This window comes from Eptesicus fuscus, chromosome 9, assembly GCF_027574615.1.
Source record: "Eptesicus fuscus isolate TK198812 chromosome 9, DD_ASM_mEF_20220401, whole genome shotgun sequence".
Taxonomy (NCBI): domain Eukaryota; kingdom Metazoa; phylum Chordata; class Mammalia; order Chiroptera; family Vespertilionidae; genus Eptesicus; species Eptesicus fuscus.
In genome coordinates this window covers 64,133,268-64,159,377 of record NC_072481.1, presented here as the reverse complement: position 1 = coordinate 64,159,377, position 26,110 = coordinate 64,133,268, and the positions used below count along the sequence as shown (strand labels likewise).

Genomic DNA, 26,110 nt, shown 5'->3' with positions numbered 1-26,110 from the left:
TGGTCCCTCCCAACTGCCCTCCCCTGTTGGCCATCTTGTGGTGGCCATCTTGTGTCCACATGGGGCCAGGATCTTTGACCACATGGGGGCAGTCATCTTGTGTGTTAGAGTGATGGTCAATTTGCATATTACTCTTTTATTAGATAGGATAGAGGCCTGGTGCATGGGTGGAAGCCTGCTGGTTTGCCCTGAAGGGTGTCCCAGATCAGGGTGGGGGGGTCCCTTGGGGCTTGGGGCAGCCTGGGTGAGGGGCCTTTGGTGGTTTGCAGGTCAGCCATGCCCCCTGGCAACCCAAGTGGAGGCCCGGGTATCTGGGATTTATTTATCTTCTATAATTGAAACTTTGTAGCCTGGAGCGAAGCCTAGCCTCCTGCTTTCTCTATGGCAGCAGCCATTTCTGTTGAGATTTATTTATCTTCTACAATTGAAACTTTGTAGCCTGGAGTGGAGGCCTCGGCCGGCCAGGGTGTGCGGAAAGCTTGGCTTCCTCCATTGCTGAGGAAACCCAAGCCTCCCTCCTGCTTGCTCAGTGGTCGCAGCCATCTTGGTTGAGGTTAATTTGCATACTCGCTCCTGTTTGGATGGTGGGCGTGGCTGGTGGGTGTAGCAGAGTGATTGTTAATTTGCATATTACTATTTTTATTAGAAAGGATGTTGCTGTTATTCGTGCCTGTTCTGGTGGCAAAACTATTTGTAAAGTGAAAAAAATCATCATTTGGAGGAACAGGTAACCATATTCTTGTAAACTTGGACTCATAAGTCCACCTACTCCATGGATGAAAATTCTTTCAGTACCATGATAGGCCCATGATTATATGCTCTATGTTTCATTTTGTTTGCATCTTTAGAATTTCTGGCAGGGTTGGCCATGGCCTATGATGTGAACCTGCTCATCCCAACCTACTTTCTCTCTTTAATTGATCTCATTCATTACTATGGTTGTAAATCTTAGGTTATGATGCAGTGATAATTAAATATATTTTTAAAATTTAGTTTTCTTTATTTGAAGTATATATGATTATATTGAACTAAAATAGGGAGACTATGGTTTGACAGGTGGTAACTTATTTTTTTAGTATCCTCTATGTCAGTGACTGGCAGTAAACATGACCTTATTTATATTGTATATAGTACAATATAATTGGAAACTTTGGGCAAATACAGTAACATCAATTTACACTTAAAACTTCCAAGATTAAATTCATTTTTACTCAAATATAGTTTATTTGCTTTCTTACCCTTGTATTTGACTATTCACACAGGCAATTTTAACTTTTTCATGAAATTTGAAGTATTATTCTAGACAGCTGTTGTATCAAATAACAAACAACTTGGCATTAATGTAAAAAATGTTATTATTCATCACTTTTTCTAATAAACAAAATAATGAGTAAATAAAGTTATTAAACTTTAGCACTGACTTACAATTTTTCAAATACCCTTGAGTGTTTATACTTAAAGTATCCCTTCTAGAACTTCTGAAGTTATTTTTAGGAGCTCATGATCACACAAGATGAATTTAAAAATTCAGAAATATCCTTCACTTTTGTTGTTGAAGTGTTTTAAAACGATGTTCTAGGTTGGCTTGAATTCTTTTTCTTGTTTAAGATACAAATAGTGACACTTAAAATAATACTAACAAGGACCACACATCCAACCACTAACAATACCAAAGAAGAAATGCTAATTCCAGGATTAGGATTTGGATGTATTTCATCAGGATTAGGATTTGGATGCATTTCATCAGGATTTCCTTGAGGAATAAACAAAGCTACTTGTGCAATGTTGGATACTTTTGATGTCAAACTGCTATTATCCACACTTTGAATGGCAATGAATATGTGGGTTGCATTTTCTTCTGAGATATTTCCTGGTTTAAATGTAAAGGTTTCCTTGGAGTTGGCCTCATTTGGTAGCAGATTAGTAGTGTTTACTTGCAGAGCATCATCAAACTTGTCTCTTAGATCGAGGATACTTCCACTTATTCTTATGATATACTGTTTAACTAAAAAAAAAAAGTACATGTAGTTTAGAAACTAGATTATACCATGTTAAATTCATTTTTATTCATTCTCCTCAAAATATTGTTTAGTTATTTTGAGTTATACTCATATCCAAAGCTTTAATAATTTTTTAATAGAAACTGAATTCTTATTTTTAAACTGACATTGCTACCTTTTTTGTTTGAAAATGGGACCAGTTAAAATGTGTTATATTTGATTGATTTAGAATATCTACACTAATAAAAGGGTAATATGTTAATTAGACCAAGTCAACTGGACATCTTCTGGACATCCGACTTCCTTCTGGACAAAACCATGGTGGCAGGGGCTGAGGCAGAGGCGGTTAGGGGCGATCAGGCCGGCAGGGGAGCAAGCAGTTAGGGGCGAGATCAGGCCAGCACAGGGGAGCAAGCAGTTAGGCTGGCAGGGAAGGGCAGTTGGGGCGATCAGGCCAGCAGGGGAGGGCAGTTGGGGATGATCAGGCTGGCAGGGTAGGGCAGTTGGAGGTGATCAGGCTGGCAGGGGAGGGCAGTTGGGAATGATCAGGCCGGCAGGGGAGGGCAGTTGGGGATGATCAGGCTGGCAGGGGAGGGCAGTTGGGGGCGATCGGGCCAGGAGGGGAGCAGTTAGGGGGCAATCAGGCTGGCAGGCAGAGGAGGTTAGGGGCCATCAGGCAGGCAAGCAGGTGAGTGGTTAAGAGCCAGTGGTCCCGGATTGTGAGAGGGATGTCCAATTGCCTGCGGGATTGGGCCTAAACTGGCAGTTGGACATCCCCCGAGGGGTCCCATATTGGAGAGGGTGCAGGCAGGGCTGAGGGACACCTCTCCATGCACGAATTTCATGCACCAGGCCTCTAGTCAGATTATAAAATTAATACTTTATTGAGTTATTAATTAAAAATTGTTCTCCCATCCACCCTTATACTTTTGTTTTTGAATGAGCATATTTCACCTAATCAATGCTGCATGACACTTCATCCTTACCTTTTCCAACATCAAAATTGTCTCCTGGTGCTGTCCATGTTAGATTAATCATATCTCCATCAGGTGTGGCCTCAAGGTCTGTGATTTGACTTGGTGGGTACAGGTCAGGCAAGGGAAATGTTGAAATATTTGAAACCACAAATGCACTTCCAATTGCTGTACGGGTAAAACTCTCCAAATTTGTCTGAGTATCTTTATTAATTTCAGGTCTTGGTGGATTCCCTTCAATTTCCCCTGCATTAAAAATTTCCTTGTTTATAATGAGCACAGCACTACTAGTATTTTCAATTGAATCCCCATCCTACTTGTTCTCTCTTTTTATCTGTATATATAAAAGCCTCAGCGACAATTCGACCAGTAGCTATGACAGGCACTGACCACCAGGGGGCAGATGCTCAACACACAGGCATGGAAACATGGAACAGACTGATGAATCTCAGAGGGAAGGGGGGAGGGGAGAGGGCGGGAAGAGATTAACCAAAGATCTTATATGCATACTAGAGGCCTGGTGCAGAGATTCGTGCACAGGTGGGGTCCCTCGGCCTGGCCTGCAGGGATTGGGCCGAAACTGGCTCTCTGACATCCCTGAGGGCTCCCAAATTGTGAGAGGGTGCAGGCCAGGTTGAGGGACTCCACCAGTGCATGAATCCATGCACCAGGCCTCTAGTATATATATAAAAGGGTTGGGCAAAAGTAATTTTACAGTTGTGAGTATATAAAACAGAGTTCTTATATTATTTATTATTGTCTTATTTTCCACATGAACAACTGTAAATCTACTTGTGCCCCACTATATATATATATATATATGAATAAACTTGTGCACCACTATATATATAATTAATAATATAAAAATAAACTCTGTTTTGATTAGTGATATATATATATATATATATGATATATATCACTAATCAAAACAGAGTTTATTCTTATATTATTAATTATTGGTTTATTTTCCACATGGACAACTGCAAATCTTTTGCCCCACTATATATATGTTTTACTAAGTTTAGTGACAAAGTCATAAGCATCAATGGTGGGAGAACTTGTTTTCTTTAGTATCCTTACCAGGATATTGTAGGATAATAAATTGTTAAGGAATTAAGTCTTTCCTGAATAGAAATAATACTATAAAATTCAATATATACTTTTAATAGGAATTCTTTGTTTCTCAATTTATGTTTAAGTTGGGAATAAACCTGGGGAAATTGTTTCTGTTTTCCCTCTAACCACTGTACCACATTCTTCCTTCCCTCCCTGTTGCAAGTGCTAAGGGATAATACTTCAGGCTGTATTCCAATTGTCAACAGAAAGCCCATGAAAAGCCACAAGATAGGAGGCAAAACAAAGGAAAATTAATAAGGAATAAATTCATAATCCTTATATCACCTTTCTCAATACATTTTTCTTTTGACTTAATAAAAATATTCAAAATAAATGTTTTACTCCTTGGCTTATGCTTAGGTACATAACATATTAGCCTGTTTCCTTCACCCTTAGTTGAAAATCTGGCATATTATTGTTGCTGTAGGTAAGGTGCTCCAAATTAATTTAATGGCTGACATTTATTGAATGCTTACCATATGCCAGACACTGTACCAAAGCATAGGTTAATTTAAAGGCAAATCTCAGTATGACTGAGAACTTCATTCCAGAAATGGGAAAGGCTATACTCTGAGTTGTAAAATGTTTGAAGCCTTAACCATATCAACTCACAAGTATTCCGGCCAGCACTGTGTTTCAGACATCATGAATTACTCACCGTTCACTACCCAGCCTGGTATGTATATGGCTCTATTTGGTGGGTGCCTTAAGCTTCGTGTGGCAGTGTTTGCTCCTGCATGAGCTCGTACTTTTAAACTATATCTGCCATTTTCTGAATAAGCTGTAAAATATCTGGAGTAGACCCCATCATTCTTGAAAGTGTCAGCACCTTGTTATAGAAATTAAGGAATGAATTATTATTGTAAAGAAAAAGAGAAATTTATGCATTTTCCAAGGCAAGCATATATCCTTTGTAAGCATATCCCTTAGAATGAGCTCCCTATTTTTCACGGGACCAACTCTTGATGATAGGTTATAAACAGTCTGAATTAATTACATTGCATGAGATACTGATAGAAATCCATGGTAATCCAGATGTCTATCAAATGGGTGTTGTTGTTTTTTTTTCCTTGCTCACTGAACTCTCAAAAGAAGGTTCAGTTCCCAGAATAACCCAGAGTCTGTGAAAAAGATCTTTAAGCACTACTCACCCATGCACACCAGGGGGAGAGCATGGCCCACACTGTGTCTTGTTTCATGCTAGTCAAACCTGGTATCTGATGCTGTTGTAATGTCCCCTCCTGTGTTATGGCAGTTCTGCCTTCCCTTGGGCCTCAGTTCCCAGGACTGTATTTGCAGTTTGGGAATTACTCTTGTCTGTCCCTCTTCCCTGGTGGGGGCCCAGGTCCTACCCCTTAACCCCTTATGGTAGCTGTGTTTCACTCTTTCTGGCCCGACTTTCTTGATGATGTGTCCCAAAGAAACACTTGTTCAGAATTCTTGATGCTGCCCTCTGTTGAGTGAGACCTTTCTATCTGGTGATAGACATTGGTGGTCTAGGTGACGAACAATAGTGACAGTAAATAACATTTATGGAGTATTACTATGTGCAAGACACTTGCTAATCACTTTGTAGGTTTTACCTGAATAGAATCTCCTGCTGTCCCTGTTGTTCATAATCTGCATCAATTTTCTTGGTGTTTCTCACTCCCCCACACTGTCATGGAACCCATAACATATCTTGAGTTATGAAAATATAGGCTTATTCTTTAAAAAAGAAAAACACTGTGAATTACCTGCACCATTATCAAAAAGTTCCAAAACTTCTGTTTTTCCACTATTTGATTCAATGAATGCAGTCACATTGGCTCCAAGAATGGGTATATACCCTTGTAGAATTTCTGCGTAAACAATCATTGGGCTGGGGAAGCTGTTTGTGTCTTTATTCATTTTAGCATTCACTGTGATTGGGGGCACAGAAGAATTTGCTGCTCGAGAATTAACTGTTATAGTTAATATTTCTGAGTTTGCTTTGGCTTGAAGACTGTAAGTCCAAACACCCACCTAAAAATTCAATGGAAGTAGAGTATCAGATCAAGCTATTTTCTATGTTTCCATTATCTAACTCTAAATTAAATCTTAGAAATATGTTGCAGAATAAACAGGGTTTTGAAATTTTTGAGATTTTTTAAAGGTAAATGAAGGAAAATGAAGGCAATTTGGACAGGGCATTCTGGCTATTGTCATGCATGGTGTCCAAACTTTGTGAAATCTCAGCTGGGAAAAAAAAGTTTTGGAAAGTTTTCCTTGGTCTTGGCCTTATGGAGTTCAGAGATTTCTAATTCTTTACTAGAGGTCCGGTGCATGAAATTTGTGCATGGGGAGTGTGTCCCTCAGCCCAGCCTGCACCCTCTCCAATCTGGGACCCCTCGAGGGATGTCTGACTGCCCGTTTAGGCCCGATCCCATTTAGGCCCGATCCCGGTAAGATCGGGCCTAAAGGGGCAGTTGGATATCCCTCTCACAATCTAGGAGTGCTGGCTCCCAATTGCTCGCCTTCCTGCCTTCCTGATTGCCCCTAACCGCTTCTGCCTGCCAGCCTGATCTCCCCCTAACCACTCCCCTGCCAGCCTGTTTGCCCCTAACTGCCCTCCCCTGCAGGCCTGGTTCCCCCCAACTGCCCTTCCCTGCAGGCCCGGTTGCCCCCAACTTCCCTCCTCTGCCAGCCTGGTCACCCTAACTGCTCTCCCCTGCAGGCTTGATCGCCCCCAACTGCCTCCCTTGCAGGCCTGGTTCCTCCCAACTGCCCTCCCCTGCTGGCCATCTTGTGGTGGCCATCTTGTGTCCACATGGAGGCAGGATCTTTGACCACATAGGGGCAGCCATCTTGTGTGTTGGAGTGATGGTCAATTTGCATATTACTCTTTTATTAGATAGGCTAGAGGCCTGGTGCATGGGTGGGGGCTGGCTGGTTTGCCCTGAAGGGTGTCCTGGATCAGGGTGGGGGTTCCCTTGGGATGTGGCGTTGCCTGGGTGAGGGGCCTGTGGTAGTTTGCAGGCCCGCCATGCCCCCCGGTGACTCAACCGGAGGCCCTGGTATCTGGGATTTATTTATCTTCTATAATTGAAACTTTGTAGCCTAGAGTGGAGGCCTGGAGTGGCCAGGGTGTACGGAAAGCTTGGCTTCCTCCATTGTCAGGGAAACTCAAGCCTCCTGCTCTCTCTGTGGCTGCTTGGTTGGGTTTATTTGCATACTCGTTCATGATTGGCTGGTGGGAGTGGCTTGTGGGAGTAGCAGAGTGATGGTTAATTTGCATATTACTCTTTTATTAGATAGGAAGGATTCTATGATCTGGTAATACTAATAAGCTGTACAGATTCCTTACATTGCCTCCTTAAAGTTATTCTTAGCATATCTAATTTTTTCTCTTCTTTTCCTTCCTCCGAATGCATACATTCTTCTTTCCTTTTCCTGCCACCATAATTTTCAGGACCATACAGGTATAGAAAGTACATTGTATTGTATCTAAATTTTGAAGATGATACAAGTATTGGTACTCATATTTATGATATTAAACAATGTATTTTTAGCTGTGCAACAGATTTATGTGGAAATAAAAAAGCTGATTGCTTACCTTTGCAGTTCCTGGAATACTGAAATAGGCCATTTTGGAAGCAGCATCCACTGTGGGATTTTTCATTGGTGTTCCATTGGGATCCGAGAGAGAAATAATGGGCTGCTGTTTTACCCATGTGATGAGAAAGAATGTGTCCTTTCCCACAGTGCTATCAATTGTTACAGTTCCATTCATCCAGAGAGTATCTTTGAGTGTTAATCCCTTACTTTCAATCTGTATAAATATATATTTTAAAATTAGTGACTGGAGAAAAGAGTAATTTTATTCTTTTTTTTTTTTAAAAAAAAAACATAGTTCTTAATTTGTGGCCTGAGAATAAGCTTATATAGGGCATACCTCCATAGCCTTGTGATCTCTCTGAAAGCAGATTGGGATGTGACAGTTGTTAGTCAGAAAGTATGGACATATAGGGTCTGAGTTAAAACAATTAGAGCAGGAGAATGGGTTTTAGAGTTGGAGACCTGGCTGTATTATTTTTTTCCTAGTTGTTTTTGTATCTATCTACCTGAGATTTTAGCATTAAAGGATGCTACAATGTCAAAGAAGAATTAGCTGTAGTGTGTATGTGTGTATGTGTGTGTATGTGTGTGTGTGTGTGTGTGTGTGAGTGTGAGAGAGAGAGAGAGAGAGAGAGAGAGAGAGAGAGAGAGAGAGTTATCTTCAGTTTACCCATCTTCATGATGGTGGCTACATTACTAGTATTTGAGTAGAGACATAGTTAGGTAAGGACCAGCAAGTAATGAGACAAGCACTCATGGAGATTTTCCTGATGTGAAAACTTCACATACTTTTTCACACATCCTAGAGTTAGTAGGCCTGAACAATAAACATGTTCAGCAAGTGTGTAAATAGGGCAAAAGGATATTTATGAAGGTTGGAATATTGAGAAGTGCATGTTAGGATCTTTCTTTGAGAGGAGCCTCAAAGAAAATTTTTCAAGTTTTTGAGGATGGCTCTTAGTAATGTACAGCGGATTTTATCTACTGATCAAGAAAGTGCTTTCTACAGATGTGTCATTTCAGGAAATGATGGGAAACTCAGCTTCTATTCTAACTTAGTCCTTAACCAAAAATACCTCCATATCAGTACTGAGATAAGAGAGTGAATTCTACCATTTAAACATCATCACAGTGACAAAAATCTCAGTCCTGTGTTAAGTGGACAAAATATTATTATCAAGTTAATCTGAATGTGAGTGACTTTTTTAGACTCCCTATCAAGAATGTGTAAGAAAGTTAGAAAGCTTTGACTACATAGCAGTATTAGGGGACAATAACTGAGTAAAGAGTGGTAAGCAACCTTTTCCTCTGTATTCCAGCTGCCATTTTAAGTGAGGAAACAAAACCTTTCTGCCCCTTCCGTACAGTTTAAGAAGTCCATGTTTAAAACTCTGACCACTTCCTGTATGCAAATGACCTTTTTCTGGCTGATTTTCCACATCCCACTCTTATATTTAAAATCTCTTTAGGATATCCCATTTTAATGTCCCACCATCCACTAAAAATCACTAAGGTTTAAACAGAACACAAAACAGTATCTTCAAGATCAGTTCTCCCTCTTTACCTGTCAACTTTAGATAGTAGTATCATCATTTTCTAAGTCAACCAGGTTGAAACCCTCAGAAATTAGTTTTATTCTCCTTCAATTTATTCTCCATACATTACAAAGCTAGATCCAAGATGAATTTTTAATCTGTTTGCAAGGTGAAGCTACAAACCAGATCTCGACATCAATCTGCACATGCAATCCTAATCCTGCATCCTATAATTTATGTGCTTTTCACTCTTAGAGACCAGAGGAAAATAGGTTTGTTTAGGTGATCATGTCAAGTTTTAATGTAGGCATAGACCTAATGAACTGGGTTATGGAAGACAAAGTTTCACATAAGGTGACATGATGTAGATTTGGTGGGAATGGATAGGGATAAAAAAAGAATTTTGTAAAAAATACTTTCAAGGAAATAGTCTGCGTTGACATTTTACATTGGACATGAAAGAAGAATCAAAATTTAGTCAAAGTTTTTTAATCTAAGTAACAGAAAATGAGGGTGTTATTTAAATACAGGTGAAAAAAAGGAGTTGAGTTCAGAAGAGAGGTGAATAAAATAGAAAGCCAGTGAAAAGAGTGGTTGAACACATAAAGGAAACCCTAATTTTTGGATCTGTAATGATTATTCATTCTCTTTCTTTAGATAAATTTCTTTCCAAGATACTTTCCTTCCATTCCTAAGCCAGGTTCTTGAGTTCATTCGCCTAACCTAAATTTATTTCACAGGAGTGAAGGGTGAGGGAAATCTTGAAAGTATGGTATATTTTTATGTATTCATAGAAAAATGGATGCTGTATTATTGGGCAAAGTCTATATTTTATGAAAAATTTAACATTTAAAAAATATATTTTTATTGATTTCAGAGAGGAAGGGAGAGGGAGAGAGACATAGAAACATCAATGATGAGAGAATCATTGATTAGCTGCATGTGCCCTTGACCAGAATCGAACCCATGACCCTTCAGTCCGCAGGCTGACACTCTGTCCACTGAGCCAAACTGACTAGGGCAAAATTTAACATTTTGATGTTATTCTTTAACCAAACTCTATGTAAGAAGAAAAAGACAAAAATCTTATATTTCATTACTATTTTACTACTTAATTTGGCCATATCTGAAAAATGGCCATGAATTTCTATTACATACTTAGTTTTGATTTTAATTAATAACTTACTTTAAGAAAATATAGAACTCAAAACTTATAATAACCAAAGTATTTTTCTTGGTATGGCTAAATACAAACACAAAAACCTGAGGAAGTGGAACTCAGACCTGAATAGACTTCTGGGAAATATCAGCGTTTCCTGATGTAAGGGCCCCGAAAGCATCAATGAGGCCATTGTTCTGGGCTTCATCTGAGGCAAACAAATGAATTCCTCCTAAAATGTAAATATATTTATTAGGTTGCTTTCTAGAAAATAAGTACTTATCACAATTTAGTGATTTTTAAGGTAACACTAAACAAAATAATACTTTCAGTGTATATTACTAAAATAGACCCAAACCAGATAAGTGTAAAGATTAACTCTGAAAAGTTAACTTAAAAATGTCAAAACCAGAAAGTGTAAGCTAACTTTATACCTCACTTATAGAAATTTCAGCTGATTGAAATGCATCAAGTAATCATGGAATAATAATAATAAAAAAAGATGTTACAACTCCATACATTAAAACTCACAGACTTCACACAGCTCTTTAAAGGAATTATTCATTTTTATTTTTGATATGGTTCTTAACAATGTTGGCCTTCAGGTATTCCAGCCACAGTGGACCAGAATCAGAAAATTAGAATGGTTCAAGAGATGCCATATTGAGGTATCCTGACAATAGCTGGCAATGAGGAGATAGAAAAACAGTAAGCAATGGAGACAAGCCCAAAGGTTTACTACTTTTGGGGGCTTGAGGCAGAAATAAATTTTACAGTGGCCATGAAAGCACTTTGAAACTATGCAAGTTTGTACAACTAGGCATTTAAAAAGCAAGTGTATAAGACGCTTGAGTGATTAAGACTGACATCAGGCAGACAGGCAAAGTGGGCATATTGGTCCTGCCTGCTTGCAACCAAGGCTGTGGAGACAGATACAGAGGAGCGGTGGATCTCTTGGAAATTCAACATGGTGCTGATTACCCAACAGGAAACTGAGAAGTGGCAGACAGAACAGAAGAGTGGGGTCTTAAACCAACCCCCATAGGATATTAAAGCTTGGCAAAGTGAACAACACTTCACTTTTTTATCCTTTATTAAAATTTTTTTCTTTATTTTTTTTGTTTTGTTATCTTTTTGTATTATTTTTATTTATTCTATTTTAATTTTTATCATTATTTTATTTTTTTGCCCACCCTTTTCTTCCTCGCGTCTCCCTTTTTCATCCTGTTTTCTCTGCTCCTGTCCCCACTTTAGTTTTTCTCTCTCCTTTCTTTTTATCCCTTGTTAAAAATTGATCTTCTTTATCTGCTTTATTGACGTGTTATTATTATTGTGGTCTTTGTTGGCTTACTCATATATCTAATTTCCCCTCCCCTGCTCCAAGTTCATGCACCCTTCTCTTTTCTCTTTCTTTGCTAGTCAATTTTTTAATGCTTTTGTTTTTCCTCTCCTCTCTTGTCTCTTCTTCTCCTAATTTTTAATTAGTTTAAGTCACTAAACTCAAGCCTATCTGCTCTCTCCTCTATTCTCCTTTTCCAAAAACACTTGAATAAATAGATAGATAACTTTTTTAAAACGTTTTTTTAATCTTCTTATTATTTTATTTATTGATTTTCTTCTTTTCTTCTTATCCACTCATTCTCTTTCTATCTACTTTATACTGAACCGTGGTCCTTCCCCTATTCATTCAATTACTTAACCTTACTTTCCGTATATAAACTCTGCCTGTACAGATTTTGTATCCCCACCCCCCACCCCCGCCCCCCCGTTTTCTGGGTGTTTGTTCTTTGAATTTTTTGGTTTATTTGTTTGTTTTGTGGTGTTTTCTCCCCATGTATTTTTCCTTTTTCTTTTCTTCTTTTTCTTTTCTCTCCTACATTTTTCCTTTTCTCAACAAAGTTTTTGTTCTCTTTTCTCTATCCTAATTCTCTTTTCTCTGGTGGTCACTTTTATTGGGGTTATCAGTGTCGTGAGTACATTTGTGTTTTGTTCCCTTTGTGTTGTGTCTTGTCGAGTTGTAGTTTGTGCTGTTCGGTCAACATGGTAGAGAGTGAGCCACATAACCAGACACCCTGATAGGAAACTCTACCCACGAACAGGACAAAAACTACACCAAGTATGGGGCATCTCTAGGATATCCCAAGTAGGGAGCATCCTTAGAATACCCAGTCTGGAAGACCTGAGAGATTGCACCCACTGGGTTCCACAAAACATCTACTATATAAGACAAATGCAAAAAAAAATCTGGCTGACATAGAAGTTTGATCTAATATATAGAAACAATCACAAAGGGACAACAAAAGTGGGGAGGAAAAGAAATTCCATGTGAAAGGAAAGGAAGAATCACCAGAAAATGAAATAAATGAAATGAAGTCAAGCAATTTGTCAGAAAAAGAATTCAGAGCAATGGTTATAAAGACAGAGAAAAGGATGGAAGACAAATTCGAGAACGTGTAAGAATCAAGAGGAAATGAAGAAGAATCAAGAAGAAATGAAGAAATGAAGAATGACATAGCTGCAATAAAGAACACAATGGAAAGTATCAGCAATAGACTAGAAGAAGCTGAGGACTGCATCAGTGAGTTAGAAGACAAGGTAGAAAACACCCAAGCAGAGCAGTAAATGAAAACAACAACAACAACAACAACAAAAACAACTTAAAAAGCAGGAGGAGAGCCTAAGGGAGCTTTGAGAAAACATGAAACAAAAAAATATCTGCATAATAGGGGTGCCAGGAGAGGAAGCTGAGCAAGGAATAGAAAACCTGTTTGAAGAAATCATGACAGAAAACTTCCCTGATTTGGGGAAGAAAAAACTCACACATGTCCAGGAAGCACATAGAGTCCCAAACAAGATGAACCCAAAAAGACCGACACCAAGACACATCATAATTAAATTGGCAAACATCAACAACAAAGTAATAATCTTAAAGGCTGCCAGAGAGAGACAGAAAGTTACCTACAAGGGATCTCCCATTAGATTGTCAACTGATTTCTCAACAGAAACACATCAGGCCAGAAGGGAATGGAATGAAATATACAAAGTGATGCAAAGCAAGGGGACTGAATCCAAGATTACCATACCCAGCAAGTCTGTCATTCAAAATTGAAGGTGAAATCAGGAGGTCTACAGACAAAAAAGTGCTAAGGGAGCTTATTGCCACCAAGCTAGCAATGCAAGAAATGCTAAAGAGACAGCTGTGAAAAGAAGAACTAGAAAGGGAAGAAGGAACATAGGCATAAAGAATAAAAATGGCAACAAACAAATACCTATCCTATCTAATAATAGACAAATATGCAAATTGACCATACCTCCGACACACCCACAAGCCATGCCCACAAGCCACGCCCACATCCAATCAGAGTGAGTATGCAAATTAACCCAAACCAAGATGGCTACAGCCACAGAGAGCAAGGTTTCCTAGGTAACAGAGGAAGCCAAGCTTTCTGCCAGCCGTTGCAGGCCTAAGCCTCCACTCAAGCTACAAAGTTTCAATTATAGAAGGTAAACAAATTCAAACAAATGGCGGCAGAATGGAGCTTGAGAGAGCAGGCCAGGGTTGCCGCCAGCAACAGGGGAAGCAAAGCTTTCCACACACCCTGGCCGGGCCCACCCGCTTAAGGCAACAAAGTTTCAATTATAACCCCAACACAAATGGCTGCAGGCCTCGGAGGGTGCCCCAGGCTTGGCTCTGCTCCAGGCTACAAAGTTTCAATTGTAGAAGGAAAATAAATTCCAGATACCAGGGCCTGTGCTTGCATTGCCAGGGGGCTTGGCCCGCCTGCAAACCACCACAGGCCCCTCTCTCAGGCCACCCCATGCCCCAAGGGAACCCCACCCTGATCAGGGACACCCTTCAGGGCAAACCAGCTGGCCCCCACCCCTGTACCAGGCCTCTATCCTATCTAATAAAAGAGTACTATGCAGATTGATCATCACTGCAACACACAATATAGCTGCCCCCATGTGGTCAAAGATCCTGCCCCCATGTGGACACAAGATGGCCACCACAAGATGGCCAGCAGGAGAGGGCAGTTGGGAGGCATCCGGCCTGCAAGGGAGGGCAGTTGAGAAGGACCAGGCCTGCAAGGGAGGGCAGTTGGAGGTGATCAACCCTGCAGGAGAGGGCAGTTAGGGGTAACCAGGCCGGCAGAGGAGGGAAGTTGGGGGCAAACAGGCTGGCAGCAGAGTGGTTAGGGGGTGATCAGGCTGGCAGGCAGAAGCGGTTAGGGGCAATCAGGAAGGCAGGCAGGCAAGCAGTTGGGAGCCAGCAGTCCTGGATTGTGAGAGGGATGTCCGACTGCCCGTTTAGGCCCAATCCCAGGGATCTGGCCTAAACGGGCAGTTGGACATCCCTTGAGGCGTCCCAGATTGGAGAGGGTACAGGCTGGGCTGAGGGACAACCCCCCTCCATGCATGAATTTCATGCACCAGGCCTCTAGTCCTATATAATAAAAGGCTAAGATGCAAATTGTCCCCTCGACCAGGAGTTCGACCAGCAGGCAGGCGAGCCAACCGCCCATGTTCCCTCCCCTTGGCCAGGCTGGCTGGACCCCACCCATGCACGAATTCATGCACTGGGCCTAATATATATATCCTATCTAATAAAAGAGTAATATGCAGATTGACCATCACTCCAACACACAAGATGGCTGCCCTCATGTGGTCAAAGATCCTGCCCCCATGTGGACACAAGATGGCCACCACAAGATGGCCAGCAGGGGAGGGCAGTTGGGAGGCACCATGCCTGCAAGGGAGGGAAGTTGGAAGTGATCAACCCTGCAGGGGAGGGTAATTAGGGGTGACCAGGCCAATAGAGGAGGGAAATTGTGGGCAATCAGGCTGGCAGGGGAGTAGTTAGGCATCAATCAGGCTGGCAGCAGAGTGGTTAGGGGGTGATCAGGCTGGCAGGCAGAAGCAGTTAGGGGCAATCAGGAAGGCAAGCAGGCGAGCAGTTGGGAGCCAGCAGTCCTGGATTGTGAGAGAGATGTCCGACTGCCCGTTTAGGCCTTATCCCACCAGGATCAGGCTTAAACGGGCAGTCGGACATCCCCTGAGGGGTCCCAGATTGGAGAGGGTACAGGCTGGGCTGAGGGACACCCCCCTCTCCGTGCACGAATTTCGTGCAATGGGCATCTAGTCAATAATAACCTTAAACTTAAATGGATTAAATGCTCTGATCAAAAGACATGGTAGTTGAATGGATAAGAAAACATGACCCATATATTTGATGTCTACAAGAGACTCACCTCAAAACAAAATACACAAACTGATAGTGAAGGGATGGGAAAAAAATTTTTCAGGCAAATGGAAATGAAACAAAAGCTGGGGTAGCAATACTTATATCTGACAAAATAGACTTCAAAGTGAAGGAGAGCCACTTCATAATACTAAAGGAAACAACTCAACAAGAGTATATAATTCTGGTAAACATATATGCACCCAATATAGGAGCACCCAAATACATAAAAAACTTCTGGAAGATATCAAGGGAGAGATCAATGGCAACACAATCATAATAGGGGACTTTAATAGACACCACTGGATAAATCCTCTAAACAAAAAATCAGCAAAGAAATAGCAATCCTAAAAGACTCACTAGATCAGATGGAATTAATTGACATCTTCAGAACATTTTATCCCAAAGCTACAGAATATACAGTCTTCTCAAGTGCACATGGGACATTTTCAAAGATAGACCACATATTGGGACACAGAAAAAGTCTCTTCAAATTCAAGAAGATAAAAATTCTATCAAGCATCTTCTTGGATCACAAGGGCATAAAATTATAAATCAACTACAATAAAAAAAATCAAACACTTGGAGGCTAAATACCATGCTGTTAAACAATGATTGGGAAACCGAAGAGATCAAAGAAGAAATAAAAAACATCGTGGAAACAAATGACAATGAAAACACAACAATCCAAAATCTATGGAACACAGTGAAAGCAGTCCTGAGAGGGAAGTTCATAGCTCTACAGGTCTTATTACAAAAAAATAAAAATGGTAATTATCTAACTCTACAACTTAAAGAATTAGAAAGAGCAACAAGAAAAGCACAGAGTAAGCAGAAGGAAGGAATTAATAAAGATAAAAGTAGAAATAAATGACATAGAGACCAAAAAAAAAAAAAATCCAATACAAAAGATCAACAAAACCAAGAGCTGGTTCTTTGAAAGGATAAAGAAGATTGATGAACCTCTAGCCAGGCTCACCAAGAAACAAAGAGAGAGGACCCAAATAAACAAAATCAGAAGCAAAAGAGGTAAAGTACAAACTGACCCCATAGACATATAAAGGATTGTAAAAAAATACTACAAACAACTGTACTCCAACTAACTGGACAACCTAGATGAAATGGACATATTCTTAGAAAAATACAAGCTTCCAAGACTCAATCAGGAAGAATAAAAAAACCTGAATAGGCCAATAACTACCAATGAAATTGAAGCAATAATCAAAAAACTTCCAGCAAACAAAAAATCCTGGTCTGGAAGGATTTACAGGGGAGTTTTACCAAACATTCAAAGAAGAATTAAAACCTATCCTCCTCAGATTATTCCAAAAAATTCAAGAGGAAGGAACACTTCCAAGCTCTTTCTATGAAGCCAGCATTACCCTAATTCCAAAACCACATAAAGACACTACAAAGAAAGAGAATTATAGGTCAATATCCCTGATGAACATAGATGCTAAAATCTCCAACAAAATTCTAGCAAATTGGATCCAGCATTACATTAGAAAGATCATACACCATGACCAAGTGGTATTTATTCCAGGGATGCAAGGCTGGTACAATATCTGCAAATCAATAAGTGTGATACATCACATAAACAAATTGAGAAACAAAAATCACATAATTATATCAATTGATGCAGAAAAAACATTTGGCAAAATCCAACACCCATTCCTGATAAAAATACTCAGCAAAGTTGGAATAGAGGGATCATACCTCAACATAATAAAAGCCTTATGTGACAAACCTACAGCCACCATCACACTCAATGGACAAAAACTAAAACCATATCCCCTAAGCACAGGAATAAGACAGGAATGCCCACTTTCTTTTCCCCCCATTTTTTTCTTTATTGATTAAGGTATTGCATATGTGTCCTTATCCCCCCATTGCTCCCCCACCCACTCCCATTCATGCCCCCTGGTGTCTGTGTCCATTGGTTAGGCTTATATGCATGCATATAAGTCCTTTGGTTGATCTCTCCCCCTTACCCCCACACTCCCCTACCTTCCCTCTGAGGTTTGATGGTCTGATCGATGCTTCTCTGTCTCTGGATCTGTTTTTGTTCATCAGTTTATGTTGTTCATTATATTCCATAAATGAGTGAGATCATGTGATATTTATATTTCTCTGACTGGTTTATTTCGCTTAGCATAATGCTCTCCAGCTCCATCCATGCTGTTGCAAATGGTAAGAATTCCTTCTTTTTTACTGCAGCATAGTGTTCCATTGTGTAGATGGGATTGCTTTTTTAGTTTCTCTTTCTGTAAGTTCACTATTGGTGTATAGAAATGCCATAGATTTCTTGGTGTTAATTTTGTATCCTGCTACATTGCCGAATTCATTTATTAAGTCTAATAATTTTTTGATGGAGTCTTTAGGGTTTTACTTCTTTTCCAATTTGGATGCCTTTTATTTCATCTTCTTGTCTGATCGCAATGGTTATACTTCTGGTACTATGTCAAATAGGAATGGTGAGAGTGAAGGGATGCCCACTTTCAAAACTCCTGTTTGACCTAGTACTGGAAGTGCTAGCCATAGCAATCAGACAAAAAGAAGAAATAAAAGGCATCCAAACTGGAAAGGAAGAAATAAAACTGTCATTATTCACAGATGACATGATTTGTACATAGAAAACCCCAAAGACTCCATTAAAAAACTACTACAGTTAATAAATGAATTTGGCAATGTAGCAGGATACAAAATTAGTACCCTGAAATCAATGGCTGTTTTATACACCAATAATGAACTCACAGAAAGAGAAACTAAAACAAAACAAACAAAACAAAACAAAACAAAACAAAACAAAAAACCCCCACCTCATTTACCATTGCAACAAAAAAATTAAGATACCAGGAATAAACTTAACTAAGGAGGTAAAAGACCTGCACTCAGAAAACTACAGGATGTTGAAAAAAGAGATAGGGGAAGATAAAAACAAATGGAAGAATATACCATGTTCATGGATTGGTAGAATCAACATCATTAAAATGTCCATACTACCCAAAGCAATCTATAGGTTTAATGTAATCCCTATGAAAATACCAATGGCATATTTCACAGACCTAGAACAAACTTGCCAAAAATTCATCTTAATATATAAAGGGGTAATATGTAAATTAAGCCAAGACACCATAATGGGACTACCGGACAGGAGGAGGTTGTGTGCACAGGTGAGGCCTGGAGCAGAGTCAGAGACAGAGACGGGGCCTGCCCGATCCAGTGCAGCAGCTCCAGCGGCCCCAGCGGACACAGGAAGGGGGCCTGCCTGATCCAGTGCGGCAGCTCGGGCAGCCCTGGAGCGGACATAGCAGGGGGGGGGAGAAGGGGGGTCCTGGGGTGGAAGTCAGGTGCGGGTCCCGGCTGCCTTGGGGATGGTCTGGCCTGACTCCTGCAGCGGCGGCCCGAGGGTGTCTCCTCGCATGGCGGGCAGGAGGCGGGGCGCCTCCTCACGCGCAATTTCAATTATGCGCTCGGCCTCTAGTATGGAATAAAAAAAGACCCCAATAGCCGCATTAATCCTGAGAAAGAAGAACAAAGTTGGAGGGATCACAATACCAGATATAAAGCTATATTACAAAGCCACAGTGCTCAAAACTTCCTGGTACCAGCACAAGAACAAACATATAGACCAATGGAACAGAACAGAGAACCCAGAATTCAACCCAAGACATTATGCTGAATTAATATTTGACAAAGGAGGCAAGAGCATACAATGGAGTGAAGACAGTTTCTTCAATAAATGGTGTTAGGAAAATTGGACAGACACATGCAAAAAATGAAACTAGACCACCAACTTACACCATAATGGATAAAGGACTTAAACATAAGACAGGAAACCATACAAATCTTAGAAGAATCCATAGGCAGCAAAATAGCAGACATATGTCGTAGCAATATCTTTACAGATACAGCTCCTAGGACAATGGAAACTAAGGAGAAAATAAACAAATGGGACTACATAAAAATAAAAAGCCTCTGCACAGCAAAAGAAACCATCAACAAAACAACAAGACAGCCCACTGCATGGGAGAACATGTTTGCCAATATTATCTCCAATAAGGGTTTAATCTCCAAAATTTATAGGGAACTCATACAACTTAACAAATGAAAGATAAACAATCCAATAAAAATGGGCAAAGAACCTAAATAGACACTTTTGAAAAGAGGACATACAGAAGGCCGAGAGACATATGAAAACATGCTCAAAGTCACTAATAATCTGAGAGACGCAAATCAAAACGACAAATGAGGCACAATCTCACACTTGTCAGAATGGCTATCCTCAACAAATCAACAAACAACAGGTGCTGGCGAGGATGCGGAGAAAAAGGAACCCTCATGCACTGCTGGTGGGAATGCAGACTGGTGCAGCCACTGTGGAAAACGGTATGGAGTTTCCTCAAAAAACTAAAAATGAAACTCCCATTTGACCAAGTAATTCTACTTCCAGGAATATCTCCCAAGAAATCAGAAACACCAGTCAGAAAGGATATATGCACCCCTATGTTCATAGCAGCACAATTTACTGGTAAGTGCCCATCAGCAGACGAGTGGATTTAAAACCTGTGGTACATCTATACAATGGATTACTATGCTGTGGTAAAAAAGAAGGAACTTTTAACATTTGCAGCAGCATGGATGGACCTGGAGAGCATTATGCTAAGCGAAATAAAGCAGTCGGAGAAAGATAAGTATTACATGATCTCACTCATTTGTGGAATGTAATGAACAACATAAACTGATGAACACAAGTTGATCCAGAGTCATAGAAGCATCGAACAGACCCTCAAACCTCAGAGGGAAGTCGGGGGTGGGGGTAAGGGAGGGAGAGAGCAACCAAAGGACTTGTATGCATGCATATAAGCCTAACCAATGGACACAGACAGTAGAGGGGTGAGGGCATGTGCTGGCCTGTGGGACCGGCCGGGGAGTGGTTAATGGGGGAAAGGAAACATATGAAATACTTTAAACAATAAGGAATTTTTTAAAAAGCATGTGTGTATTTGGTAACAATAGAAGCCAACTCAATATATAATAATTGATATTCATAAAGTTGTAAATTATGTGTTCTCTACTATATTTAAGAAGGCACATGTAGTCCATTTTCACCAACTGTCTCTGTATCTAAGATAACAGCTACCATTGTAAATGTTTATCTAAAAACTTATTTGTTAACATCTATTCATTCTGAGCCTCTGTGAATCCCATTCCCCCCCTACACCTGTAGCCAAAGTAATCTCTCGTCTCATGGATTTCTCACTATCTCTCCATGTGCCTTGCATTGTCATCCCAACATGATTTCTTTATTCATGACCTGATCATCTTTTCTAACCCTTTTTTTTTTTTGCCAGAGAAATTCAACATCTTGTTCAAGGCCCAGCTCAGGAGTCACTTTGTCTCTCATGCCTTCTTTCTCAGATTTTATACAACCCTGGGAGAATTAATGGCTTCTTCAGCTCACACAGTGCTTGAGTTCAATAGATTTCCCCCTATTATGGTGGAATGTTATCTGAATATGTACCTGATTAGTAGTTTTATTTGTCTCTCTAGCCAGCAGGACTCTGAGCATCTTGAACACAGAGATCAGGTCTGGTTTAATTCTGGACCCTAGTTCTTGGCACAGTGCCTTCAGAACTCATGAGAAGTTGAGCTGTCAGTCTCTACACTTACACATTGCTTTAAAGGACTAGAATATATAGGTCATATTTTACCTGTTACATTGCTCATCTCTATGACTGCATTATCAGCAGATGGTCCCAAAGCAATGAAGTGAATAATGGCCCCGCTTTCTTTTACTTTAACAAGACAATTTTTTGCAGAGCTATCCTCTCCATCAGTCAGCAGCACTATTTCAGATCCATCTATTTGGGAGTATGTTTTTCTTATTACCTGTAAACATAATCAGAGCATAATTACCACAGGTTCCTAAATCAAGTAGACTTATGGGAGATTAGGAAAAGGTGTACAGAGAAAACAAAAATGTATCCAGAAAAGAATAGAAAGCTTCTGTTTTAAAATTGTAGGATCTGCAGCAGCAAACCCCAAGGTAACTTCAACATGACTCTATTTTCTGTCTGTCTGCTTTAGGGAATGTTTGCTCAAATGAAGTTATGAGGGAGTAGGGCTTTGAAACATCATACTTGGGTTAAGTATCAATGATATCTCAGTCTGGGAAGTCAGGTCAACCAGATACCAAAAGTATAATTGCAGAGTGTGGCATTAAATATTTCTCTTCTTTCTTTGACTAGACTTCCCTCTGACAAGGCTTCAGTGTATAAAATCTGTTGCATAGACAGCTAAATGCATTAAGAAACCATTCAACATTAAAAAAAACACACATTATGATTTCAAATTAGGGAACCCTCAGTATACTTATAGAAAAAGAGTATAGGAAGTTCTAAGCAGGTCAAGATTAGGGATCTTGTTATATAACTTTTATTTTACTTCTAATTCTAACAAGCACAAAACTATATCGATGTTGCTCTGAGAATACATGAATTATGTTTATTGAGATGGAATTCTATTGGTAGCTTGAACCCTTTTCCTATAGTGCCAATCAATTTACACTCAGATTTCTGAATCCAGTCTCCTGTAGAAAAGGATAAAAAGAATTTGTCACAGGATAGCAACTACATTTCATCTTCTCTGACACATTTAATTGGCAGTGGCTTCTCGGTGTACCATTTTGAGAAACTGAGTGTAGGCCAAGAGATAAATATGACTGATTTATCAGTGGCTTTCATGGACTTGGAATGGAGGTGTGAGTAGATTTGCAGAAAAGATTGGAATGTAGAAATCCCTAATAAACTTGGGGTCAGGGAACAATATGAAAATCCTTGTTTAAATTTTTGCATGTTTTAACCCTTTGCACTCGCTTGCTTTTTTCTCGATTCCTTTATTCTAATGCTAACCGTGTCGAGTCACACTCAACATCCGAGTGCAAAAGGTTAAGGCAAATAATCACACACACACACACACACACACACACACACACACACACACACACAGCATTTTTGGGGAAATATGCTCTGACATGCACTAAAACAAAACTGAGAAATAGGAAATGTTTTTATACATTTACAATATTTATATAGCATCCTCATCACTTTCCCCCTACACATTTCATTGAAAAATGAATATCCAAAGATGAAATCGATTTCTCTTGTTCACTTCTCCCTTTCTTGTATTAGTTATTCACTGCGCATTTAATATATGTAAGTCACTGTCCTGGCTGCTGGAGATTCAACAGGAACTACATGATTCCTGCATTCCTGGAAAGAATGGAATTAAATTTAAAAAATATGTATTGAGGTATAGATGAGCAACTAAGGAGATATAGAGATGATTGATGAAGACACAATTAATATGTCCCATAGTTAATAGAAAAAACACAATATTATAGTGCTACATTTTTTGGAACATTTGCTAAGTGTTAAATGTATTTCATATAATCTGTAATTTAATCCAAGTCCAAGCTTCCAATCTGTCATTAGACCTACCCTACTATTGCTCTTACTCCCCACAGTTCATTTTATACAGAGCAACCAGAATCATTTTCCTAAATCATTATTGATGACCAATTAAAATTTTTTTTATTGATTTCAGAGAGGGGGGCAGAGGGAGAGAGAAATAGAAACATCAATGATGAGAGAGAATCATTGATCAGCCACCTCCTGCAGGCCCCTACTGGGGGTCAAGGCTGCAACCCAGGCATGTGCCTTTGACCAGAATCGAACCTGGGATCCTTCAGTCTGCAGGCCGACGCTCTATCCATTGAGTGAAACCGGCTAGGGCAATGATCAATTTCTGATACTTAAAACCCTTTTGTGGTGCTTGAAGTAAAATAAAACTTCTTACTTTTTAAAGCTTACTTTTTAATCTAGCCATTATCTACCTGCCAACTACATTTCATACGCCCTCAAACATCAGTGCCACTATCTCTATCAATTTTTGTCAAACATCAGTGCTACTATCTCTATTAATTTTTAGAATAATCCAGTTATTTTCCACCTCTTTCTTAAGAGACTTTGCACTTTCCTTTCTGCCTGAACCAATGGCTTTCTCATCCTTTAAGTCATAGCTTAAATGTTACTCTTCAGAGAAAGTCTCAATGGCCGCTTCACCCAAAGTAGGCACTGCTCCTCCTTTCCCAGTTAGTCTGTCACATCACCCTATTTGGTTTCTTCACAATACTATTTTCACAATCTACAGTTATTTTTTTATTCATTTATCTACCTATATACTATCGGTTCCCCACTGAAATTGCATGAGCCATAAGAACATGGAAGCTTTGCTTGCTACATAAATATATGTAGAATAAATTATAATATATTATATGTTTGCCCTCTACTTAATATAATAAATATCCTATATAATAAAAGGCTAATATGCAAATTGACCGAATGGCAGAATGACCAGTCACTATGATGTGCACTGACCACCAGGGGGCAGATGCTCAATGCAGGAGCTGCCCCCTGTGGAAGCACTGCTCAGCCAGAAGCCAGGTTCACGGCTGGTGAGCACAGCAGCGGTGGCGGGAGCCTCTCTCATCTCCATGGCAGCACTAAGGACCCCTTGGGGGATGTCCGACTGCCAGCTTAGGCCCACTTCCTGCAAGAGGGTGCAGGCCAGGCTGAGGGACAAATGTCGTGCACCAGGCCTCTAGTATCTTAAATAAATTAAAACTTTGCCCTGACCAGTTTGGCTGAGTGGATAGAGCATCGGCCTGCAGATTGAAGAGTCCCGGGTTCGAATCCGGTCAAGGGCATGTACCTTGGTTGCGGGCACATCCCCAGTAGGGGGTGTGTAGGAGGCAGCTGATCGATGTTTCTCTCTCATCGATGTTTCTAGCTCTCTATACCTCTCCCTTCCTCTCTGTAAAAAATCAATAAAATGTATTAAAAAAATAAAACATGAACAAACATATATTTATTACTTCATTACAAATATATATCTACACTAATAAAAGAGAAACATGCAAATTAACCATTACTCTGCTATGCCCACAAGCCATACCCACCAGCCAATCAGGAGCAACTATGCAAATTAACCCAACCAAGATGGCGGCCAGCCACAGAGCTGGAGCAAGCAGGAGGCTTGGGTTGCCCCTGGTGATGGAGGAAGCCAAGCTTCCCACCCACCCTGGCCGGCCCTGGCCTCCGCTCAAGGCTACAAAGTTTCAATTATAGAAGATAAATAAATCCTAGATACTTGCTTCTAGCCGGCCCTGGCCTCCACTCAAGGAGGCGCTAAAAAAAAAGAAAAAAAGGAGGGGCTGGGACCTCGGGTCTCTGGGGGTGATCAGGCCAGGATGGGATGGCAGGGGCTGTTGGGGGTAAGCAGACCAGCAGGAGGCCCAGTTGGGGGTGAGCAGGCTGTCAGTGGGGGTCAGTTGGAGGTGATCAGGATAGTGGGGGGGCAGTTTGGAGTGAGCAGGCCAGCAGGGGGGCAGTTGGGGGTGAGCAGGCCAGTGGGGAGGAAAGGAGGGGGCGAACATGCCAGCAGGGGGGGCAATTGGGGGTGAGCCGGCTGGCAGGGGGGCATTTGGGAGCGAGCAGGCCGGCAGCAGGGGGCAGTTGGGGGCGAGCAGGCCACCAGGCAGAGTGGTTAGGGGCAATCAGGCAGGCAGGCAGGCAGGTGAGCAGCTGGAGCCAGCAGTCCCACATTGTGAGAGGAATGTCTGACTGCTGGTTTAGGCCTGATTCCTGTAAACTGGCAGTAGGACATCCTTCGAGGGGTCCCAGATTGGAGAGGGTGCAGGCTGGGCTGAGGAACAACCCCTGCCCCCATGCGTGAATTTCATGCACCGGGCCACTAGTTTATTACTAATGAGGTAATTGATGACTATAGAGATGAAGAATCATGCTTAGTGTTACAACCAGTAATGATAGAGTTTTAAGTAAGACTTCATATTAGAAAGCTACACTAAAATGCCATGCAAATTATAAATGAGAGAGATTTAATAGGGTCGGGAATAACAGGAAATGCTACATGAAGGAGCAAGGATTTTGAAGAATTGGTAGAATCTTAACGTGCAAAAATGGAAAGAAGGAAACATTTTAGGTAGAGGAATTGCCTGGGCAAAGGAACAGAGGCTGTTAGTGCATGGTGGGCTTGGAGAACAATGTGTGCAGTAACTGAGTTAGAGATGTGGTTCCCAACATGGGGCACATGCCCCCACAGGGGAACAATTTGATTTTGAAGGGGGTCAATTAGAGAATGAGTTATTAACAGTAAGTTTTTTGCATAGGATTCTAGGGGCCTCATATACAGTATATAAATATATATTGTGACATATTTATGCATTTCAGTTCTCTATTATATGTTTTGAAACTTTATTTGCTATTTTTTTCATATCACTTCCTATTATTATTATTTTTTTTAACAATTTCTTAGTCATTTCTTCCTCAGTACTTCAACTGTCCGTTTGTTCTTTTATTTTTCTCTTTCATGAATGCCATATTCTTTGGAAGCTTGTTTAGACCAAGTTAATGGCCCTTTAAGCTTCC

The 26,110-nt window shown here is 40.4% G+C and overlaps 1 protein-coding gene across 1 annotated transcript in view; it reads right to left on the bottom strand.

Moving 5' to 3' along the window:
• Window positions 1-1,419: 1,419 nt before the first annotated feature.
• The window catches only part of LOC129150249 (calcium-activated chloride channel regulator 4-like), a 41,085-nt gene continuing 16,394 nt past the window's right edge, over window positions 1,420-26,110 (bottom strand). Inside the window, exons 7-13 of the mRNA XM_054721030.1 lie at window positions 21,314-21,491; window positions 10,486-10,592; window positions 7,665-7,880; window positions 5,827-6,094; window positions 4,749-4,919; window positions 2,987-3,220; window positions 1,420-2,005 (exon numbers count right to left, since the gene is read on the bottom strand). Coding sequence (XP_054577005.1) covers window positions 1,563-2,005; window positions 2,987-3,220; window positions 4,749-4,919; window positions 5,827-6,094; window positions 7,665-7,880; window positions 10,486-10,592; window positions 21,314-21,491 — 1,617 coding nt within the window. The 3' untranslated portion in view covers window positions 1,420-1,562. The remainder of the gene's footprint in view (window positions 2,006-2,986; window positions 3,221-4,748; window positions 4,920-5,826; window positions 6,095-7,664; window positions 7,881-10,485; window positions 10,593-21,313; window positions 21,492-26,110) is intronic.